The following is a 22,023-nucleotide window of genomic DNA, read 5'->3' on the forward strand; positions in this document are numbered from 1 at the left end:
TGATGTGTGATATATATATATATATATATATATATAAATAGAAACAAAAAAAGAAAATCAAACAAAATATCGAACGAAATAAAAAAAGAAAAATACAACACGACAAATGGAACAGATGGTGTATTAGGAAGCAGAGTAAAATGTTTGATACTTTTATTGTAGTTTTTTTTTTTTGAAATTTTATTTTTCCAATTTTATTTCAATTTTATTACTTTTTTATTTGTATTTGAGTTTCTGATTTTCTAGCGCACTTCAGCTTTTTTTTTTTGTGTCACTCTACCTCATCTACTTCTTTAATTCCATCTTCTTTAGCTTCTTCTTCATTAACAACATCAATAACATTAATAACATCAACATCAACTACTTCAACTTAAACCACCTTCAATTATAAAATCAACAATAGTTATTTCTTTTTTCAGTTTTTTTTAAAATATGAGACAAAAAAGAGCAAAATCATACAAGAAGCAGATGCTAGTTTACACGCATACGTTCAAGTTTCGTGAGCCCTACCAGGTTCTTCTCGATAATCTCATCACAGAACAATCACACTCGTCGTCTTTTGAACTTCTTAGGATGTTGAAAAGGACCATTCAGGCTACAGAAATTAAACCAATGATCACACAATGTTGTATGGAAGCACTTTATACGACAAAAAATGAGCCACTAATTCAATTTGCAAAGAACGAATTTGAACGAAGAAAATGCAACCATCGTACACCTGTGCCACCGGGAGAGTGTATCCATAGTGTTGTTGACATCCAAGGCTTGAATAAACACAGATATGTTGTAGCGACACAGGATGTGGAATTGAGAAAGAAATTGAGAAAAGTACCTGGTGTACCTTTGATCTATATGAATCGATCGGTTATGGTCATGGAACCTTTGAGCGATGCGAGCCGCGAGTATAGTCAGAAATGGGAAAGCGGAAAGTTGAGTGGTGGATTAAACGATAGTGAGGCAGGCAAGATCAAGAAGCGAGATGATGTTGAAAAAAATAACAATGACGAAGAAGGAGAAGGTGCAAACGATGAACCTGCACCAAAGAAGAAGAAACTAGGACCCAAGGGGCCAAATCCATTAAGTGTGAAGAAAAAGAAAAAGACAAATTCCAACGAGCTGGCAAAACAAGACGAGAAGGAGAAAAAACCAACTAGAAGAAGAAAGCACAGGAAAGCTAATGCCATTAGTGGTGAAGGTGAAGTCAACAACGATGATGGAAAAAGAGAAGTCAGCGATGATGGAGAAAGAGAAGTCAGCGATGATGGAGAAAGAGAAGTCAACAATGAAAGCAAGGATGTTATTGATAGTACTCCAAACTGAAAATGGAGGTGCTAAAGCTAATGACAAGGAAGCCGCAACTGAGGATTTTAAAGACTTAGATGGAAAATCAATTGTGAGAACGAATAGATTGTAAATCAGTATACTACTAATCAGTTTCATATAATCTACAAATAATGCATACTTTTAATAAATACTATATATATATATATATATATATTTGTAAAACAACAAAATAAGAACAAAAGCAAATGGAAAAAATCGCCAAAGAAAAGAAAAAAAAAATGAAAAAAATTAAGAAGAATGAATTTTATCAAGATTGCATGACTAATTCATCAGTCTGTAGGACATTAAAAGCGTTTTTATTCTGTGTCTTTTTCACTTCTGAAACAGGTTCAACTGACGATACACGGCTCGTCTTGGCCACTTTCAAAATAAAGTTTAAACTATCATCAATCAAGCATAGTTTGCAATCAAAAGCCAATGACTTTTCTCTCAATAACTTTCTTGTTTTATCCTGCATTAGCCACAATTTATTCTCGGCTTCAACGTCCATTGTTTTAAAGTTTTCAGAATTATAAAGGACAAATGTCGAGTTTTCAGTCCACTGGATTCTGAAACTTTTAGTCAATTCTTGTTCTTCATCATTAGTGTTTTGTTTTTCCTCCCTTTTATTGCTAAGCAACTCTCTTTCTAAATCTTCTTTGTTCACACCAAAGAACAAATCCTGAATCACAATTGCATTAAATAACGCATCATCTATTTCTTCTTGTGTCATTTTCTTAACTTCGCTTTGCTCTTTAGCTTTCAATTCCAACATCTCAACCTCCTCGGCAATTGTTACTGCAGGTAACTTAGTTAATCGAGTAATAACAATAAACGTTGCTCTTTTCGGTTCAGCATCTTGTGACTCAGTGTATAAGCCAAACGATTTACCCAATTCGTGTACAAATTGTCGTTGTGGTGATGTCATTGCAGTAAAATGAAACGATCTTTTGGGTGATTCGACACCATTCTCAATTTGCGCATTGTAATCATTGATGAAAGATCTAATCGTGTCTTCAACTTTCGAGCACCATTTCCTTTGCTTGGCAAATGTATCCAAAACTAAAGGAGAATATACCGAAATATCCTTGTCAGGTACTTCGTCGACTCTGAATGCACTACGTAACTGGGCATCTCGCTTAGCTACAGCACATGACTCGTCACATTCAATCAATGTACCAATCAGACTTGCATCATTCACCGAGGCTCCACACTTTACTTTTCTCGACAAGTGTCCACATTCGCATTGTATTGTAACTGGTTCACCACATCTTACAACATCGCAATTTGCACTTTTGCCAACCTTATCAAAATGGCATTTCAATTTGCATAGGTGAGGACAGTTTTTGCGCACTTTTGAACAATTATTTTGACAATCTTTGGGCTTCATATGGTCGCCGTCCTTTGTACACTTGGCAGAACACGTGCGCAAACAAGGATGGCCACACTCTTTGGCAACCATACACATCTTTCCACAACTAACTCTCTCTTGAGAGCACATAATACCTGGCAAATCATCTCTTGAACCACAATCACAAGTTTTCTTTACGAGATAAGTGCATTTGGGACACGATACATCATCCGGATGGCATTCATGAATCTCCGGAGGATGTCCACATTCTTTGGGCCTTACACATTGTTCATGACATACCAATTCGGTTCCGCATCTAACCGGGGCTGCAATTCTTGTCTTGCCACAATTACAAACCAAATCATCGTTTGTCGACTCAAGACAAACTTCGCATGGTCCACTGTGACACATTGCTTGACATTCGTGCACACCGCACAGCTTCATTCTATTACAAGTTTGTGTACAGATGTGGGCAGCTTCAATAGACATGATATCATCGCGCACATTTGTCTTTAAATTGTTTCGAATAGCCTTTTTCCTTGCTCTTTCCCTTTCCAATCCAATACGCTCTTGATCACAACATTCTTCACGATGATAATGCTTTCTACAGCTCAACAACACCGAACATTTATGATGGCATTTGGGTCTCTTGCCTGAATGTGCATATGCACACGGTGCCAGATACTGATCGTGTCCACAAGAGCACGTTATTGCAAATATCGTCGTACAGTAACATTCACCAGAATGGCACTTGAATTGACAATGGCAACCACAGGGAAGCAACTTGTCACAAACATTATCACATTCAGGTACGGGATCCGTACATTTGGTACGAGTATTTTCAACACTCATTTTTGTTTTTCCACAATAGCATGAGGATATCACATCTGGTGAATATATACAAACTGCAAAGTTTGCTTTGTTTGGTGGTGGTTGGCAATCCAATACTTTGTAATGTTCGCCACATTCGTAATAATACTTTTTGCGCTTACCACACGAGCCACCGCCTATCCATTTTTTCTTGCCATCAAAACCAACACACTCGATTGGTGTTCTCTTGCTACATTTGCCTTTTAATTTGGTATCACCGCAATAACACTTGTATTCAATTTTCTTTGGACATTTGCCACAGGAGCCGCCATGACATCCTTTTTTACACTTGTGTCCCAAGTCACATAATTTTTTGTTACATTCTGTTTCACACTTCCACCCCTTTTTATAGGGTGTAATGATGCATGGCACTTGTCTTTTTTCCTTGCCACAATGACATTTCATCAATGGTCCATTAGCTCCACAAACCGGGTGCTTACCCGGGTGACATGTGTTTAAGCATCGATGGATACAATTTGGGTATTTGTAGTTGCACAGATTACCACAACTAAAAGGCATAAGCTTATTCTTTTCTGGGTTTTTCACTTTGCCACACCAACACGTAAATTTTGATGGTAATTTTTTGGACTCGTAGTTACAGCTTGGGCATCTCCATGTCTTGTTTATCTTGTTTGTTGATGATCCACGTATAGCCCAATCTTTGATACAGTCCAAGTCGTAAACTCTAAAACATTCTTGACAACTCCATACTTTGGAGTCTTGGTCAATTTCTCCCGTACAGACTAGACAAATGTATTCTGCTTGTTGAATCTCGGTAATGATTGTAGTACCAAGTGACTCGTCCACTTTCGCTGAAGTAGATGCATTTTGGTTATTATGAGTGTGAGACTGGTGCCTGTGACCATTACTAGTTGTATCTCGCAGCGGAGCTCCACCAGTATTGTTATAAGTTTCATGAAATTCTTCTTCGTTATCGTTTTGGTACGGTAGAATTTCAATCTCTATTCCATCTCGAGTAAACGATTGAACCAGTCTATTGAAAGAAGATCCATTACTGTCACCACCACTACTACCACTACCACTACCACTACCATGGTCATGCTTTTGATTTGTATTTCCCTCCATCTAAATAGCAACTTCTACTTCTAGCTGTTCCTGATTTCCTTTTCTAAATAGATTGTAGTAACTTGTGCAAACACGTAGTTTTTTTTTCTCTTTCTTTTCCTATTTTTTTTTTTTGGAAAAGTATGGATGTAAAATTTTGGATACTGCAAAGAGGGTCCATTTCCGATCCATTTATAGTGCCACTAAGAAAAGCTAGCAGGCGAAAAATGAAATTGGTAAGAAATAAAAAAAAATAAAAAAAAATAAAAAAAATAAAGCAAAAAAAAAGAAATAAATTTAAATCTGCAGAACTTGACACAAAATTTGCCAATTTAAAGATTATTGGCAACTTTTGTGTTACTACTCTTGCTGGTACTGCTACTGCTACCACTACCACTGCTGCTACCACTACTATTATTCTGTGGCAAACATTTGTTAGCGTCTGACTCATCTTATCAAGACCAAAAACCAAACAAACGCATTTTATACCGGCATTATGTCTCAGATGGGGCAATATGTCCGATAACAACAAACTAATAGAAACGGGAAAGGTTAAGAGGGACATGACGAAAGGAGGAAAAAAACTGAAATAAAATAAAAGGAAGAGAAAGAAGAACAGAACAATAATGAGCAAGCGACCGGATCGTCCAAGCTGAAGGTCAAAATATGTATTTGTAAATATATACATATATATACACATATATGTTTATATATGTTTACTTAAAAAAACAAAATTACTCAAATAAAATAATATATTTATACAGGTTACAGAACTAGTCTAATGAACAAAATATTAAAAACAAAAATGCATGCGATTGTCTGTGTGTTTGTATAAAGTGCTTTTTTTCTTCTCTTTCTTCCATATACTCTAGTGCCTTTAGTGCACCTTGTACTTAACCTATTCTTACACTTCTTCGTTTGAAAAAGTCCATTACTTTTCTGGCTGCACTTGACTCTTTGTGTGCGTTTGGTGTTGCTGCCATTGAATGTCTCTTTGATGATGCCGATGAGGAAACTTGTCTCGAAGTGACTGAGCCCAGATCCTGCTTAACATCGGATTTTCTCACAATGTGATTATCTGTAGTAGGCTCCAATGCTTTTCTCTTTGGCTGGGACGAGTTTGAATTTGTTTGTGGAGAAGATGTTGAAGTAGCTTGATGCTGAATTTTTGTGTCCTTATTGTTCTCCGGTATTGTCAAATTTGTAGTAGAGGAGTTAAAAGTACTGTAGAATGAAAGGAAACTGTACCTATTTTTCCTTTTCGCTTCCTTGTTCTCCTTGTCTTCATCATTCGAAATACGATCATCTTTCTTTTGTGTAGTACTTTGCTTCTTGATACCTTCATTTGCTTTGCCCAAATGAGCTTTTTCGTTATTCTGCAACTTTTTGGATCCGGTAGAGCCCGCAGAGCCATTTGAAGGGACTCTCTTTTCTTTATTTGATGATATAGTATTCTCTACTGGTTTGTTATTAACCGAGATTGAAGTAGGCTTATTGGTTTCTTTCTCCAGGTCTGACTTTTCAGCTTTTAATACTATAGACTGGGTAATGTTTTTAGACTTGTTGCGTTCTGCAGACTTTGAAGACTTTGTAGGTGTATCTGTACTTTCATTGTTTTGTTTTGAGTCCAGTTCAGATTCAACCACCTTTTCATCACCAGCAGCTGCAGCCACTGCAAGGTTTTCTTGAGAGCTTTCCGTCAAGTTCATAGGAGGTGGTGATGGTGATTTCGACACCAGCAAGTCAGCAACTTCATGGCTACTTACTTTGCTTGGCGAATGAGATTCAGTCAACTCCAAAGCTTCAATCTTGTCTTCCAAGTAACTCAATACTGAGTTTCTCTTATTTTCCTGTGACGTCCCATTAATCATATTCTCATTGCTCAACACGCCATTAACGTGGACATGAGTGACTTCTGAGTTTCGCCTATTGGAAGCAGATCTTCCTCTTTGTCTTTGGGTGAAATCGGTGTTTTTAGTTGGAGAAGTGGAGATGTACTGTGTCATTGAGTTGGTGTTGTTGCTACTATTATTTTCATTACTGTTATGGTTGTTGTTATCGGTCTCATTGTTTTCATTGTTGTTATTGTTGTTATGGCTAGAACTTTTGATACTAAGATTGTCTTTATTGTTGGTATCAGTATTAGGCACTGAGTATTTCATAATATCTTTGTAGCTTGGTCCGCTACTTCCAGTCATTATTGATGACGACATCGATGATGGATGGTACGATGTTGGTCTGGGTTTGCGAACCGTGTGTGGAAGCTTATGAGTTTCTCTTGATGGCAATATAGTTGGATGCGTTGGTTTGGTTGGACTTTCGACAATTGTTGATATCATAGATTGGCTGTTGAATTGGGTGTTGACTGCAGCCGGTCTGTGCATCATATCATCATTAACAACTGCTTTCAATGCAAAGCTAGCTGAAGAGTAAGAGTTTGTAATCGAAGCAGCTTTTTGCTGAACTCGTGTTGGAGATACCGATGAAGACTTCTTTGGAGATGGTGTCTTTGAGAGCATGAGAGAGTCTGTTGAGTCTTGTAAATGTGGTGTAACACCACTACTAGACATGGATGGAGACGCATAAAGTAAACTAATACTTGTTGACGAATGGGATCTCGAATGAGTTGGCGCTTGAATCTGCACAGGAACTTGCACAGGAACCTGGGAAGGAGCTTTCTGTGTTTGGTGCAAGTGAGGTTGTATGTGGGCAATGTGTGAGTTGTGGTATTGCATGGCCGGCATGACTAACGATGAAGAATTTGTTGGAGCGTTGAACATGGAGTATCTCTTGTTGATACCAGGATGCTGTTGTTCAACAAGTTCGGATGGTGGCTGTTGTTTTTGTTGATGAATTCGGTCCCATTCAGGTTGTCTAATGGACAAGAGAGACGAATATGGAGTTAAGAATGGGTGGTTTCTAATGGTGTCAAGCGTTGCTCTTTTTCTTGGATCTGAAACGATAATTTTGCGGAGTAAATCTCGCGCCAACGGACTGACATATTCTGGGAATGTTAGTGGGGTTTTGCATATGTAGTGGTATAGTTTAATAATATCGGAGCCGTCTTCGTTTTCTGGATCGTCGTCAAATGGCAAGTATCCTGAGAGCATAGCGTAGAGTATTATACCAAGCGACCAAATATCCACCTTGCGGCCTTCATATGGTGATTGTGTCAATACTAATTCTGGAGCTGCATAGCACGGCGAGCCGCAGCTTGTTTTCATCAAGTCATTGTGTTCGCGGTTAAAGGAATTGACAAAGCCAAAGTCGCTAATGATTACGTTTTTGTGTTTATCCAAGAGGAGGTTTTCCAATTTTAAGTCGCGATGAATGAGTTGTTTTGAGTGGAGGTAGTCCACACCGCTAACCAATTGAGCAAATATTTTTTTGGCCACTGGTTCTTTCAAGTACTTGTGTTGCAAGATGTAGTCAAACAATTCTCCACCCGATGCGTATTCTAGCACTATACCAACGTACTTGCCACTTTTCATGACTTCAACCAAGTTTACAATGTTTGGGTGGTTTAGCATTTTTAATGAGTTTATTTCACGATGTATTTTCACCTCCGAGTCGGAGTCCTTTACAATGGTTGAGCGTTTGATAAGCTTGATAGCTACTTGGCTGGGGTGTTTGCCATCTTTCCTCCAGCCCAATTTAACTTTGCCAAATTCACCTTCTCCCAAAGTTGAGCCCAATATGTAGTTGCCAAATCTGATTTCACGATGCATTTTTTTGGCAATGTTGGGGTGATTGAGGTTGTTGTGCATTTGCGATGAGATTGAGGTTGAGGATGTCGAGTGTGGGGTGGCTAGTTGTGTGTTTGTAGATGATGATAGATCGGGAATAACACGTGGAGTATTTGCATTTTGGATTTGACTCTGAGTCTGACTCTGAGTCTGAGTATGAGTCTGGCTCTGAGTCTGATTTTCGAATTCCACAAGTTTTGATTGTCTTGTGGTTGATACTGATCTTCGTGGGGGTGGTAAGTTATCCAAGTTGTCGTGATTTACCAGTGCAAATGTAGATTCGATAGGTGTTGCTGGACCTGCAACAGAAGCTGACATTGTTGCAAGACTTATTTTCTCCGTTGTTTGTTTAGTTTTCTTTTTTTGCTGTTTTTTTTTTAGTTTCCACTCAGTTTACTTTGAAGAAAAAACTAAAGGTGAATTATCTTTCCTATCTTTTGGACTGAAGTTGAAATGGAAGTGGAAATGGAAATGGAAAAAAACTAAAGAAGAAGAAAAAAAATATATATCGGTAATGATATTGATAATAATAATCGGTGGTGAATATGTTTAGTTGATATAAGTTTTAGACTGGACTGCTCTAAACTCCTGTTGGTTTGTTCTTTCTTTTTAAATTTGAGTAAAGTGATTGAGTTAGTGAGTTAGTGTGTTAGTCGGTAAGTGGGTGAGTGGGTGAGTAATAATGAGTGAATGTAAATTTTTGTTTGATTAGATTTTATTTGAGGGGTTGGGGGTTGAGTGGAGTTGGTCGTCAACTCGATAGTCTTGGGAAAGGAGTGGTGGTAGTATTGTTTATTTTTTTTTTGCCTTTTGTCTTTTGCTTCTTTTGCTTCCCTTGCCCTTTCAATGAATTTTTTTTTTACAAAAAAAAAAAAATTGTGCAAGTTGACTGGTTATATATAAGAAGATGAAATGTTTTTATATATCGAAAAGAAAGATGGGGATGCAATGTAGACGAACAGGTGAGTTTTTTGAATAGTGCTGATGTTTTTTTTCCTTCTGTCTTTCTTTTGTTATGTTTTCAACCGGTGGTTAGGTCGTCTCTTTCTCTCTCTTGTTTTGCTTTTGCTTTTGTTTTTGTTTTTTATTTATATTTTTAATTGTCGAGATGCACATTGTGCAATATTATTTATTAAAAGAGAAAAATAAAAATAAAAATAGAAATAGAAATAGAAGATGTTGTAGTGGATGTTGAAGGTGTATTATTTTTTTGTTTTTAATAGGAATTTCTACGACAATACGTTCTGTAGAGAGAGAGAAGGAGAGTGGGAGTGGGAGTGTTTGTTGTTGTTGTTGTTGTTGTGAGTTGCAATTTGGTGTAGATGTGAGATGTAAGATTAAGTGTAAGTGAAAGCAAGATTGTATGTAATAATCATTTCTAATACCAAGCATCAACGAAACAGCAGACAAGTTGACATATTGACGTTGAGAGACTAACAAAATTGCTTCTCTTAAAAGTCTTTCTCAATCAATCATTCTTCGATTTCCATTCTGCACTGTTTGTACTGTGATTTTTAGTATGAGATGCATCTTTCTATTTGTTGTATTTTCTCTTCCCTCTCCCCCTTTTTTTTTTTTGAATATTCTCACGCTTCAATAAATTTATTAATAGTGATGGTGATGATGATGTTGTGATGGTGATTATAAATGTTCTGAATCGGGAAGAAAGTTAAACACACACACACACCACACACACCACGCCCCTAGAAACAAAACACAAAAACACAATACAACACTAACGGAGGAGGAGGAGAAGGGACACCCAGAGTCACGAGTCACGAGTTAAAACAGAGAGCGAGAGACAGCTTTAGGTCGAGTCTCAAATCATTGTACTTTATTTTTATTGTTCTACGTCAAATTCCTATTTATGTGTCTAAGATTTGTCAAAAGGTTTTGATGGAGAGGGGAAACATCAAACATTTGATTGGAGTGGAAGTAGTAGAAGTAGAAGAAGTAGAAGAAGAGGAAGAAAAATATAAAAACTACAGGGATTAAACTGTCTGTTGTGAATGACTCGTTGCTTTCCATTCTTTTCTAATTAAAACATTTCGTGCACTTTTAGCTTCTCTACTACTCCCCATCCTTCCCCCCGCCAGATTCCAATGCAACTTGTCAACAGCTGTTACGTCTTCCATTTTCCGTTTTTCTTCTTCTACTTTTTGACGTGACCATGCATCATCAAAGAATCTTTTTTTTTTTGTTCTTTTCATAATTTTCTTTTCTTATATTTGTATATGAGAGTAAATCTTCATTTTTGATAATGGTGATGATGATGTTGTTGTTGTTAGAGTTGTTGATATTGCTAGTGTTGTGTATTTGGCTTCTTCTGTAGCTTTAAGCACTTTTTTACGAATTACGCAAGAAAACCATTGTTTTGTAGATCTATTTGGTTATTTGATTGTTTTGATTTTCTTTAATTTTCTTTGGTTAAACACTGCACAACTTGTACGGATTGTGTTAAAGTGAAAACAAAACAAGATGTAGCACACTTTTGTCGGCTACTCAAGAGATTAAGCTAATGTATACAAATTTCAAATTACACATAAACACACACACAGACACACACAGACACACACACTCTCTCTCTACCTCTCTTTTGCAATTGTTCTTAAACTTCTTTTCTTTTACCTTGATTAATTAATTGTGGAGTTGAATTAGACGATGAAAATATATAAATTGTATTTGTACATAAATGAGGAAACGTTAGACTTCAATTGCCGCTTTTGTCCTATATAATCTCTGTCTCTCTCTTTCTTTTATTCACTATGTATTTCCTGTTGTGTTGTAATGTGTAGGATTATACGGAAAATGTTAAGGGGTATAATATTACCAAAAGAGGAATAAGAAGCTAAGAAGTAAGAACGAGAGAGGGGGAGGGGTAGCGGAAGTGGAGAATTCGGCATAATTAGCCGCTCTTTGCTTTCCTGCTTTCCTGCTTTCCTGCCCCTCCTCCACCTTTCAACATCGACCCCTTTCTGCAATTTTCAAAAGACAGAACAATACAAACATACAAATATACCAACATACAAACATGCAGAAATCAGATTTCACATAAAAACACTTATACAATCTATACAATAAACTTATTGTACTTTATCTAGGTAAAGACAAAAATTAAAATCTACGCGTTATAGAACCTTTTCAAAACGGTAAACTGCATCTCAAAACGTGCTGATTTCAACAGTTTATGCAAGAGAAATATATTTATATATATACATATACATAAAGAATATTCTGTAAACTTTACACCACAAGTTTTGAAAACAAATACAGGAAAACACATTCATAAGTTACATTGTATATTTTAAAATAAGTCGAACCTCTGTTTTGTCATTTGATCCATACACTGAGTGGATAAGCCAAATCATAGGTGGCTACATACGGTGTTTAAGTTATTCAATAACTAAACAAAAAAACACTAAAGTTTTGTTTTTTTTTCCCACTTTGCAGTTCTCTCTAGCTCCACCTTAATTTGTTGATCATGTTGTGATGATAACCAATGAAATGTATAAAGCAAGAAGAAAAGAAAAGTTTATAACCACAAATTTTGCCCTCTCTCTTTTTCTTTACTTTCTATTTTCAAATCTCTTAACCATTGAGTGCACTTGACAACAACCAAAAGAATTGTTACAAAGTGAATTTCCACTTCAACGCAGTAGAAACTTTCTACTTCCAACAACTACAGTAGCAACAAATTGTTTTGTATTATGATTAGTTTAGTATTTTTCTCTAGCACATTGGCAGTTTTTTCATCTCTTTTTTTCTTATTAATCTTTTGAAATTTTCAAGTACAAGCAGTCTACTAACCAAGTATGGTTTGAAACTCCTATTTGTTTTTGGTTTTTTGCTTCTTCTTGATTGATCAAAGTATCTCAATATACACCTTAACAAAGAAACAATAATAACAACACCAAAAACAACTACCTCACCTTTCCCCACTTGTTCTTTAGTTGTTGTATGTATGTTTTTTTTTTTTTTTTGTCTATTTCATCATCTTGTTACTTATTGAAATCCTGGACAATAGACACATTAGATTCAAGATAAGATACTGTTTCATCTTTACATAATGCAAACTAACAACCTAGTAGTTTCTTGCAAGCCCCCTCCCCTCTCCGTTTCCCGCGTCTTCCTTTTGTATCTCTATTCATCTTTTCGTTATTTCATTTCAAAGCTAAAGGTAAACAACAACTAAAAATATAGTGAATTACATTTGGCAACCAACCTGTCTTTCTTTTCAACTATGCCATTTCAAAAACACCATATTTCCATATTTGCTATTGTTTGTATAGACGTATCATATTTACCAAAAGATACAATCAAATCTCATCAACATTTTGTTGTCAATAATAAATTGTATATGTGCATTAGCATGAGGCAAAATCTTGTGCTGTATTGTTGCTTCCTGCTATTTTTTTTTTTTTCTTTTCTTTTTTGTTGCAAAATTACGCAAAATTTTATAGCCCACACAACCTAAACATTGGAAAATACTTGAACAACAACAAGAAATAGGAGGAGAACAAACCAGCACACTTTTCACAATTGGATAAACACCAGAAAATTAAGAGCATCCAACAATGTTTTTTATTGTCAAGGATCAGGTCAATCTTTTTCTCTATTTCAGTTTATTTAACTAATGTTTTTTTTCTTCTTCTTTTCCGTTTACTTCTTTTCTTTCTTTATCACTATTTTATTAATATTTCTCTAATAATTTATTAATCAATGTATACACAGGCACAAGCACAGGCACAGGCACAGGCACAGGCACAGGCACAGGCACAGGCACACACAAAACACTATTCAAGAGAATCCTCATTCCATTCAATGTAGTTCTACCAATTTGTGATATTCTTCTCTGCTTCTCCAAAGACTGATTCACCACCATTATCAACATCTTGTACATGATCTGCCCAATCCTTGAACAACTCATCATTCGAAACATCATAATACTCGGGTAAGTTTGCATGCAAAAAGTCTAAACAGTAATTATTAATCAACTCAAACTCCAACAAAAAAGCATCGTGTCCTTCAGGCGAGTCCAACCTCTTCAATATAGAGTTGGGAATATTCTTACCCAACAACTCTTGTTCCCCATATGTAAATAACCCGTCCGATGCAATACCAATCACCAAATGAGGCTTCTTAAGCGTCTGGAGAAACCCAGGCAACGGATCCTCATACACATCTAGACTCTCCTGTTTTTGCTCATCCAACTCTTCAACTTTACCTCGAGTAATATCGTGTGTGTCCAACTTCCTCGTTATACTTATATAACAATTTGCATCAAACCTCTTGATAAACTTTGTTCCCTGATACCTCAAATACGATTGCGCCGTGAAATACGTCGGAAGATTCTTATCCTGGTTCCTTTGCTTCCCATTAATCGTCTTGGACCCTTCATTATGCGTTAGCCAATGCTCCTCATCCTTATTCTTAGGATACCGTATTCCCTTTTCCAACTCCTCTTTATTTATCAAACTAGTAGTACCATTATTACCACCGCTAACACCAGTGCTGGCAACAGTGTTGGCACCAGTTGTAGCAACAGTGCTATCACCAGTGTTTGAACTAGTATTCTTACCCATTTTCCGACCGAATCGAGTTTCAAATGAATTGCGTGATCTATACGTCAACAATGCCGCCATTCTTGCTGCACTCAAACCCGAGTCCGGTTTCTTTCCATTCTTGTTCTCATAATAGTACCCATCGTCATAATATGGATCTCCAAATATACATTGTCTTTGCGTTTCATTCCACGAAATGCACCAAGCCGAAGCTCTGGCCGAGGTGGCCAACGCAATAACCAGCCTTACATACTCCGTATCGTTATACGATGCCGAATACTCCATTGCCAACATTCCACCCATAGAACCTCCAATAACACACGCAATTTGCTTAACCCCCAACGAATCCAAAATTAACTTTTGTACTCCCAAATCATCCTTAGCAGTGACTAATGGGAAATTAGGACCATACGGTCTCCCTGTAGCTCGATCTATACTCACCGGCGAACACGACCCATATGGCGAGCCCAAGAAATTGATGCAAATAATGAAAAACCGAGATGGGTCAAAAGTCTTGTCTGAACCCAATAGCGGACCCCACCAATCTTGAACATCCGATGAGCCAGTAAGCGCATGACAGATAAGCAACACATTGTTGCATGCTTTGTTCAATCGCCCCCATGTCTTGTACGCAACAGGAAAATTATACAATGTCTCTCCACACTCCAACGTATACTCAGGGATCTCCACTATTGTCTGACCAGGCACTATACGCGCATACGAATTTGTTCGACGCTCTTCTTCTGTGATATCCTTATAAAGTGAATTAGTCGTAGTCATTGAGCTCTTCCAATCAATAAAAATATGTGAATTAGCAAATATAAGGACCGATTTTCTTTTTTTTAGAAAAAAAACGACAGTATAACTGGGTGATGGTGTAGCTGAACAAATATACAAGTAGATGAGTAATCGGATCTATGTTTCGGATGAAAAAGTATATATAAAAAAAAAGTGAAGTAGTAAAAGCCAAAAAAAAAAATATTAATTAAATTTTTTTTTTTATTTTCACTTAGGAGTTAGAAATAATTCACCTATCTGAATTTATGTAGACTTTTTTTTTTTCAATATTATTTTTATTTTATTTTCTCTCACTTTAAAAGAAAACAGAATGTAGAAAATGAAAACTGTGGATCCTCCTTCTGTAAGCCATTTCAATTGCTCAGATTCCGTGCGTCATAAATGAACTTGTAGGTGGAACTATGTGAATTTTGTTCGTAGGCAAAGAGTGAGGTAGAGAAAGGCAAGCGAACCGGAGGAAATGGACGCCCGATTAAGGAGAGTTTTGAGAGTAAAGATTTTTAAAGGGCGGGGGAAAGAGGAAGAGGAAAAGAAAAAAAAAGAAAGCGAGCAAGGAAGTAGTATTTGAAAACTATGATTGATTGGAATCCCATGAATTGAGATACACATACTTTCACCCTTGTAAACTATTGCCCAATTCGAAGAGATAAAGGGGGCGAATACTTTGTTGTATGTATTTTTGTTGGAGCAAAAAGGTGGGATGTTATAAAATATTGTTCAGAACGAAAAAAAAAAATGCAAAAATAAAAAGTGTGAAAGTGACTTCAACTCACGTGACTTACTTATTCTATTTTGTGTAAGCTGCAGTGCCAAAAGAGTAAAAGAATAAAAATCAAGTTTTTTACATTTATGACTCTTCTTCTCCTTCTCGAACATGAATGAATAATACAAAGGTTCTACATCGAGAGTATAGATAGAAATATCACGTTTTTTTTTGTTTCTTCAACACAGAGAAGCATTTATTCAAACACAAACTCACATACAAATACAATTTTTTTTCCTTTTTCATTTTCGTTTCCTTTCTCTCTCTCTATCCTTAATTCTGTATTCTATTCTCACTTTGGATTATCTTGTATCCAATCGCAATTTTATTTTTTTATTTACGAATAACCAGCATGTTTCATTAACCTCGCTTCTTATGATGAACTTCGTCGTCAGTCGTCTCATCGGCCTCTTCTCTTGCTTCCTTATAATCATCCGCATCCTCCGCATCCACCGCATCCACCTCATCCACCTCATCCACCTCCCCCTCCTCCTCATCTGTATCGTCATCATCATCTTTATCAGAACCATACTCGCTTTCTTCCTCAGAATCAGTTGCTGGTTCTGATTGTGCCTTGAAATCTGGATGGTGACGCTTATAATTCTCATTATGGATATCCTTTGCCGCTATCAAGTTTCTCGAATACTCCAACTCTGTGTAGATTGACTCAATTGCCGCAAGCACACCAAACTCATGGTTGATTTGCAGACTCACTTTTTTGGCTTTTTCAACAATTCTCAAATCTTCAGTAACTTGCACCAAAGCACTGGCCAATGACTTCTTGGTTAACTTCCTCAAAGCAATTCCTACTCCCATATCTTCAATCCTTGTCGCATAAAAGAATTGATCACCAAAAAATGGTTTGATGATGCTAGGACATCCAGCCTTTAACGTAGCACCTGTAGTACCCGACCCACCATGATGTACTGCTGCATCCACTTTGGGAAATAACCAATCATGCGGTATTGAGCCACTGCTATACACCTCTGGGGGCAACTCCACTTCAATCTTATTCTTATCCTTATTGCCCATCCTGTCAGACCATCCTTTATTCAAAATACAACGTACATCTGCATCAATAACAGCATCAACAATAGCTTTGGTCAACGAAGCAGAGTCATCAACAACAATAGAACCAAACCCAATGTACACAATCTTTTTATCATCGGCAACTGCTTGATCCATAAACTCAAGCAATTCTTTAGGTGGCTCATAATCCGATCCGCCCTCATCCAAGAACCAGTAACCGGTAACTTTGACCCAACTAGGGAAATCAGTTGCAGGCGGCATCACACTTGGAGAAACATTATACAAGAATGGCACTTTAGTTTGCTGGAGTCTGAATAAATTTGTCTTTGGTAAATCTAGTTCATTAACACGCCAGCGATTAATCTGTCCTTGAGTACCTTTCCAAAAGATATTTTCAAAAATAACGTGAGTGAGGTAATTATATGAACCACCTTTCTTTTGTTCAGGGACAAAGAAAGCTTGCGGGTATGCTCTGGTTCTGGTCCATGGCATGGTAAACGCTCTGAAATATGGAATCGCCAATGCCTCTGCAATATGAATACCAGCCATTGCAGACGGACTCTCGATAAGAATATCTGCACCTTGACAAGCCTTCCAACTCGAGGAAAGCAATTGCTTTATCCAATCTTTAAACTTGGCTTGGGCATCTTTGAGAAAGGAAACTGACATCGCACTATGTCCCACCATAAATGACATCAATTCACCAGGGTCACCTGCTATTTCCCTAAATCCAATATGATACTTTTCAATCCATTCTTTAAATTCACTATGCGTTGCAATTGTAACCTTGTGCCCTTCTTTTTGCAATCCTTTGCCTAATGCGATATATGGCTGAACATCACCTCTAGAACCAATAGTCAAAAGGGTTATATTATACGATGTTGATGGTCTCATTTCGGTTTTGAAAAAAGGCGAATCTTCCAAAACAATTGGTACTTCTAACCCAGAAGCAGCATTTAATCGATCTTCAAACATCTTAATTCTCGATAATGCAACACGCTGTTTGGCAAGATGCAATTCGCGTTTGTCATCGTGTGTATCCTTATCAAGCCTACGTCTTTCGGAATCAGTATATTCCATACGAGTCTTGGCCAACTCAATATTATAATTGGATCCCCACTGATGAGGCTGGGGTCTAAAACCCTCATTTTCATGAAGCTTTGCCAAAATTTCTAAACACGTTTCTCTAAAATCATCCCTTGATTTAGACGAAGAAAACTCAATAGTCATTTCATCAACTCCTTGCACTATAATAGTGGCTCCAGCATAACTCAATTTGGTATCATCGGAAGTAATTTCTGCAATGTCCAGCATTGGAATAATCATCGTTGTTGACACACCTGGGAGCAAACTTCGGAAACAAACTTCATGGTCAGAAACATATAGTTTTCCGTAAACTGGCAAAGTACGCAACACATGACAATAATACGATGAAACTAGTTGTGAATTGAATAATGAAAAGTGCTTTTGAAAGTTTTTGGAAGCTACTTCACGTTCGTGTTCACTTTGAACAAAATACTTGTCCTTTATTCGATAATGTAAAGGATTAGCTGAAAGTTTTGCTCCAACAGTTGAAAATGACTTTATCTGTTTCCGTAATCGGCTATGATTTCGTTTCTCGTCAATATTTTGCTCATTAGATGGAAGTGGAATATCATCGATTGCTGCTAAAAGTTGGCCCTTATCTTCATATCGCTTTGTTGCATCTTTGAAATCCTTCATTGTTGTTTCAAATGTAATTTCCAATTTTTTTAAACTCTTTTCAGAAAGTGCAATCGGAAGAGAAAGTTGCGAGCTGTCACTTAAACTATCGGTTGTCACCAAATCAATTGAGTTCTGCGTATTTGATGTCTTTGTAAATGCTCTTGGTCTAGCAATTGATTTACCAAGTCTCTTTAATGCAGATTCTTCACTTGTCCTTGGCGTCGGTTCAGGCATATTACTTTCAATCACCGCCTTTACCAAAAAATTGGACGAAGGAGTCAATGTCGATATGGACGTGTCAAGCTCTACTTTATCTCTTTTCAAACTTGCAAATATCTTTGAACTGGTCTCCGATTCATTCCTATTGGAACTAGTTGGTCTTTGCATAATTTTGTCAAATGCATTGAACAATTCAGTTCCATTCTTGGGGAATAAAAAGAATATTTCTGCTACATCATCATTTTCATTTTTCAACTTATCTTTAATTTTATCACGTTTTCTCTTTTCCACAACATGATTGGTATGATATTTGATACTAAGACTTAATGGTATATCATTTGATTCTGGGTCAATATCGTCATCGTCAACTTCATCAAATAAAGTTTTCTTTCTGAAATCAACAATATTTGCAATCGGGATCTTCACCAATACTTCGCCACTCAAATTAGCATTATTGAGCTGGAAGATGGTCTTTGTCAAGTTGCTGCACCACTGTCTGGCCGAGTACAAATTGTCGCATTGAAATCGATAAGTCTTTTTCCGAGTAACCAATTTGATCCAGACATTTGTACTTTTAACCTCAACGCTATCTTCAGTAGCACCAACATCTTCATCTAACATTTTTCTCAATTCGGAAGCAGTATCGGTAACAGAAGGAGGAGAGTTAAGACCCGAGGAGGCAACATTCGCGCTCCTCGAACCCGGTGTGGTTAATTGCGCTTCCCTATACTTTTCCTTATCTGCAATTTCTGCATAAAGACAAGTTCTCATATCAATAACTGTGATTGGAAAATACAAGTCTGTCGAAGAGCTGTAAATAGACATTGTCTCCGGTCGCAAGATGGTCCAGTATTTGTGCGTGACAGGTGTTACAAATGTCGTATCCCCTAATTTCCCAGTTTTCATTCCCAAGTTGCCTTTCATTATGATGTTGGAAGAATCTTCCATATTGTTTACTTCCGCAGTAGCATCGATGGTATACCGCTTTGGTAAAAAAGCAAAGTATAGTAACGCATCCTTGGTGAGATACATATGACCTTGTAACAAGACATCTTTCACCAACCATGAGCTATAGTTTCCATAAAAGATGTCATCATCTTTCAAATGGAATGTTCGTTGAAGTTTCTCTGCAATTAAAAAACGTAGTCGTTTCTTGGATTCTGTGAGTTTGTTGTTATTTTTCTGATGATCTTCTTGATCAGTATGTGGCTGCCGCACCTTGATTAACACGCCTTCTCGAATTGAATGTGGGTCAAGATTTTGTATAACAGATTTCTGTAGCGAAGTGAGGTTTTCCTCACTTGGAATCTGTTCATCACCATCTAGTATTTGCTTTTCAACGCGATTGTGAGCTTCATCATCAATTCTATGTTTTTCAATTTTTATTTCTTTTTCGCTATTCTCTTTTTCACTTTTCTCTTTTTCACTTTTCTCATTCACTTTCGATTCAGAAAAATCACTATCAATAGTGGAGTATGAAGTAATATTTGAGATAACAGAGGTAGACGTAGTTTTTGATGCGTTTTCGTTGCTTAAAGTTTTCGTCGGTGATGTTGATAACGATGATGATGTTGCTGCTGCTGCTTCTGTTGTGGCTGTTGCTGTTTTAGTTGAATTAGCTCCGGTTGTGGCGGCTCTTTTACTTGACGTAGGTGTGGGATGAGGTGAATCAGACGGCAGTGTTTGTATCAATGACGTTTTAGAATGGGATGGCGTTAATCTTTTAGCAAGAAACTTCTCTTCTTCTTCTTCTTCTTCTTCTTCATCTTCACCATCCTCATCAGCATCATCCCCAGATGTCATTTCGTCATCAGTAGTCGTGTTTGATCCTTTCCCACCTTGTTCTTGCTCTTGTTCTTCTTTTCGTTTTAGCTGTGCATATACGGGGTGCGCTTTATGTTCATAATCAGATCCGCTTCGCTTATGACTTACTGGCAGTGTTATACTATCCGGTTTCATATCATCCCACTTTTCACGCAATTTGCGCAAATTTGGATGCTTGTGCTCCTCCAGGTTATCGTGGCTCAAGTCTTCATTTTTTTTGCCTTGCAAGAAATCCTCAAAGTTAAGTTTTCGCAAGTTGTTTAACGAGCCAAACCCTGAACATAGCGAAGTATTGTTAATGAAAGAAGAAAAGAAATCTGCTCCGCTTGCATCTCCACATGGTCTAGCAGTATCTTCTTCGTCGTCTGTGCTGCTTCGTTTAGTCAGTGGTTCAGATCTAGCTTCTTGCACGGGAGTCGCTGCTCTGTCATTGTCTTGCTTACTCTTTTGATTTATACTTTGTCCATCGTGAGTATTATGTTCTTTCTCTTCGTGTCTGTGCTGCTGTTGCTGCTGCTGTTGTTCTTCTTCTTCACTATTATTGTGCACAATTGTATCATCATTATGGTCTCTCTCATCTTCTGTTGCATCTTCATCTTCGCTAACCACAGTTGAGCCGCTTAGGTGGCCGAGAATGCTGTGTACTGGGCTTAGGAAATTCAGGTGGACTTTATCACGCAATGGCATTCTTAAGTAAGGAGTGGGGGGGGGGGGGAGAAAACTAATGAAAATTGATGAAAACTGAGGTGGAATGGATTGGGTAAAAGCAAAAAAAGTAGAGACTAAATTGAAAAGGAAAAAGACAAAAGTAACAAAAAAAAGCTGAAACCCACTTGATATATGTTTTTGCTGTTTTATTAGAACTCTGGTTGGTATTAATATAAATTATTTGCCTTTCTGATTAATTTTTGGATCCTCACTTTCGGTTGCTGATGATGTAAAGTACGGGGAACTATTTATTTCTTAATTTTTAATTTTTAATTTTTAAATTTTAAATTTTTTTTCTTTTCTTTTTTTTTGGTCGTTTTTCCTTTTTGTGCTTTGAACTAGGAACGTTAATTGTAAATAATTATATCAAGTTTGTCAAATACTTTTGTACAACTTATAAACAAAGCAAAAGAAAAATATATATATATAATACTCTCTTCAATGTATTGGAAAGTGAGAGATTGCAAGAAAGGAAGTGATAGGAAAAGAAGACTATCGAAAAAAAAATGGAGAGAGTTGACTTTAATTTCTTTAATTTAGATTCGGAGAGAAAGAGGGTCATTTCTTCGCTCATAAGGTTAAACCGGGGCAGCCGAGGCTTAATTTTCTAGAGCCGTAGAACCACAACAGTACTTATGCTGAATACGAGGCTTATTGGAGCAAGGTTCATAGACCTTCTAATTGACATCTGCGGACTTGTTCTTTTTTTTTTCGGTACTTTTTTTCTTTCTCGGTCCCTTCTTTTTGTTCTTTACTTCTTTTATTTATTCTCGGTTTTATTCATATTGTTCCCTGTCTCTTACGATTGCTCTCAATTGTAGCTTACAAGCTTTTAATTACCTAGGTTTTTTCAGATTATTTTTCATTTTATAATAGATATGACAAAAGAAAAAAAGATAGAAGCTTAAAGAGCAATAGAGCATCAAGGACATAATGCCCCAGAACTGTGCCAAAGCCAAGCAAATGCGAAAGCAAAAGGGACCAAAAATTTACCCCACAATAGAATGAAAACAGCAGCAACAGCAACAGCAACAGCAACAGCAACAACCTCTTTGAAAAGAT

The 22,023-nt window shown here is 37.0% G+C and overlaps 5 protein-coding genes across 5 annotated transcripts; 1 reads left to right on the forward strand and 4 right to left on the reverse strand. All coding sequences in view use genetic code 12, as the record gives it.

The window, feature by feature from the left end:
- Positions 1-468: 468 nt before the first annotated feature.
- Positions 469-1,320, forward strand: PVL30_000076 (uncharacterized protein; the record flags this gene model as incomplete). Its single annotated transcript, XM_001527508.2, has 1 exon — positions 469-1,320. The coding sequence occupies one exon, from the start codon at positions 469-471 to the stop codon at positions 1,318-1,320; it is 852 nt and encodes a 283-aa protein (XP_001527558.2).
- A 271-nt stretch (positions 1,321-1,591) lies between these two features.
- FAP1 (FKBP12-associated protein) lies at positions 1,592-4,630 on the reverse strand (the record flags this gene model as incomplete). The annotated part of the gene is made up of 1 exon (XM_001527509.2): positions 1,592-4,630. One exon carries the CDS (start codon positions 4,628-4,630, stop codon positions 1,592-1,594), a length of 3,039 nt encoding a protein of 1,012 aa, XP_001527559.2.
- An 872-nt stretch (positions 4,631-5,502) lies between these two features.
- Positions 5,503-8,673, reverse strand: PVL30_000078 (uncharacterized protein; the record flags this gene model as incomplete). Its single annotated transcript, XM_001527511.2, has 1 exon — positions 5,503-8,673. The coding sequence occupies one exon, from the start codon at positions 8,671-8,673 to the stop codon at positions 5,503-5,505; it is 3,171 nt and encodes a 1,056-aa protein (XP_001527561.2).
- A 4,511-nt stretch (positions 8,674-13,184) lies between these two features.
- Positions 13,185-14,696, reverse strand: MET2_1 (homoserine O- acetyltransferase; the record flags this gene model as incomplete). The annotated part of the gene is made up of 1 exon (XM_001527512.2): positions 13,185-14,696. One exon carries the CDS (start codon positions 14,694-14,696, stop codon positions 13,185-13,187), a length of 1,512 nt encoding a protein of 503 aa, XP_001527562.2.
- Positions 14,697-15,837: 1,141 nt separating this feature from the next.
- ATG26 (Sterol 3-beta-glucosyltransferase) lies at positions 15,838-20,940 on the reverse strand (the record flags this gene model as incomplete). The annotated part of the gene is made up of 1 exon (XM_001527513.2): positions 15,838-20,940. The coding sequence occupies one exon, from the start codon at positions 20,938-20,940 to the stop codon at positions 15,838-15,840; it is 5,103 nt and encodes a 1,700-aa protein (XP_001527563.2).
- Positions 20,941-22,023: the final 1,083 nt, after the last annotated feature.

The sequence above is a fragment of the Lodderomyces elongisporus genome, chromosome 1 (assembly GCF_030384665.1).
Source record: "Lodderomyces elongisporus chromosome 1, complete sequence".
NCBI lineage: Eukaryota > Fungi > Ascomycota > Pichiomycetes > Serinales > Debaryomycetaceae > Lodderomyces > Lodderomyces elongisporus.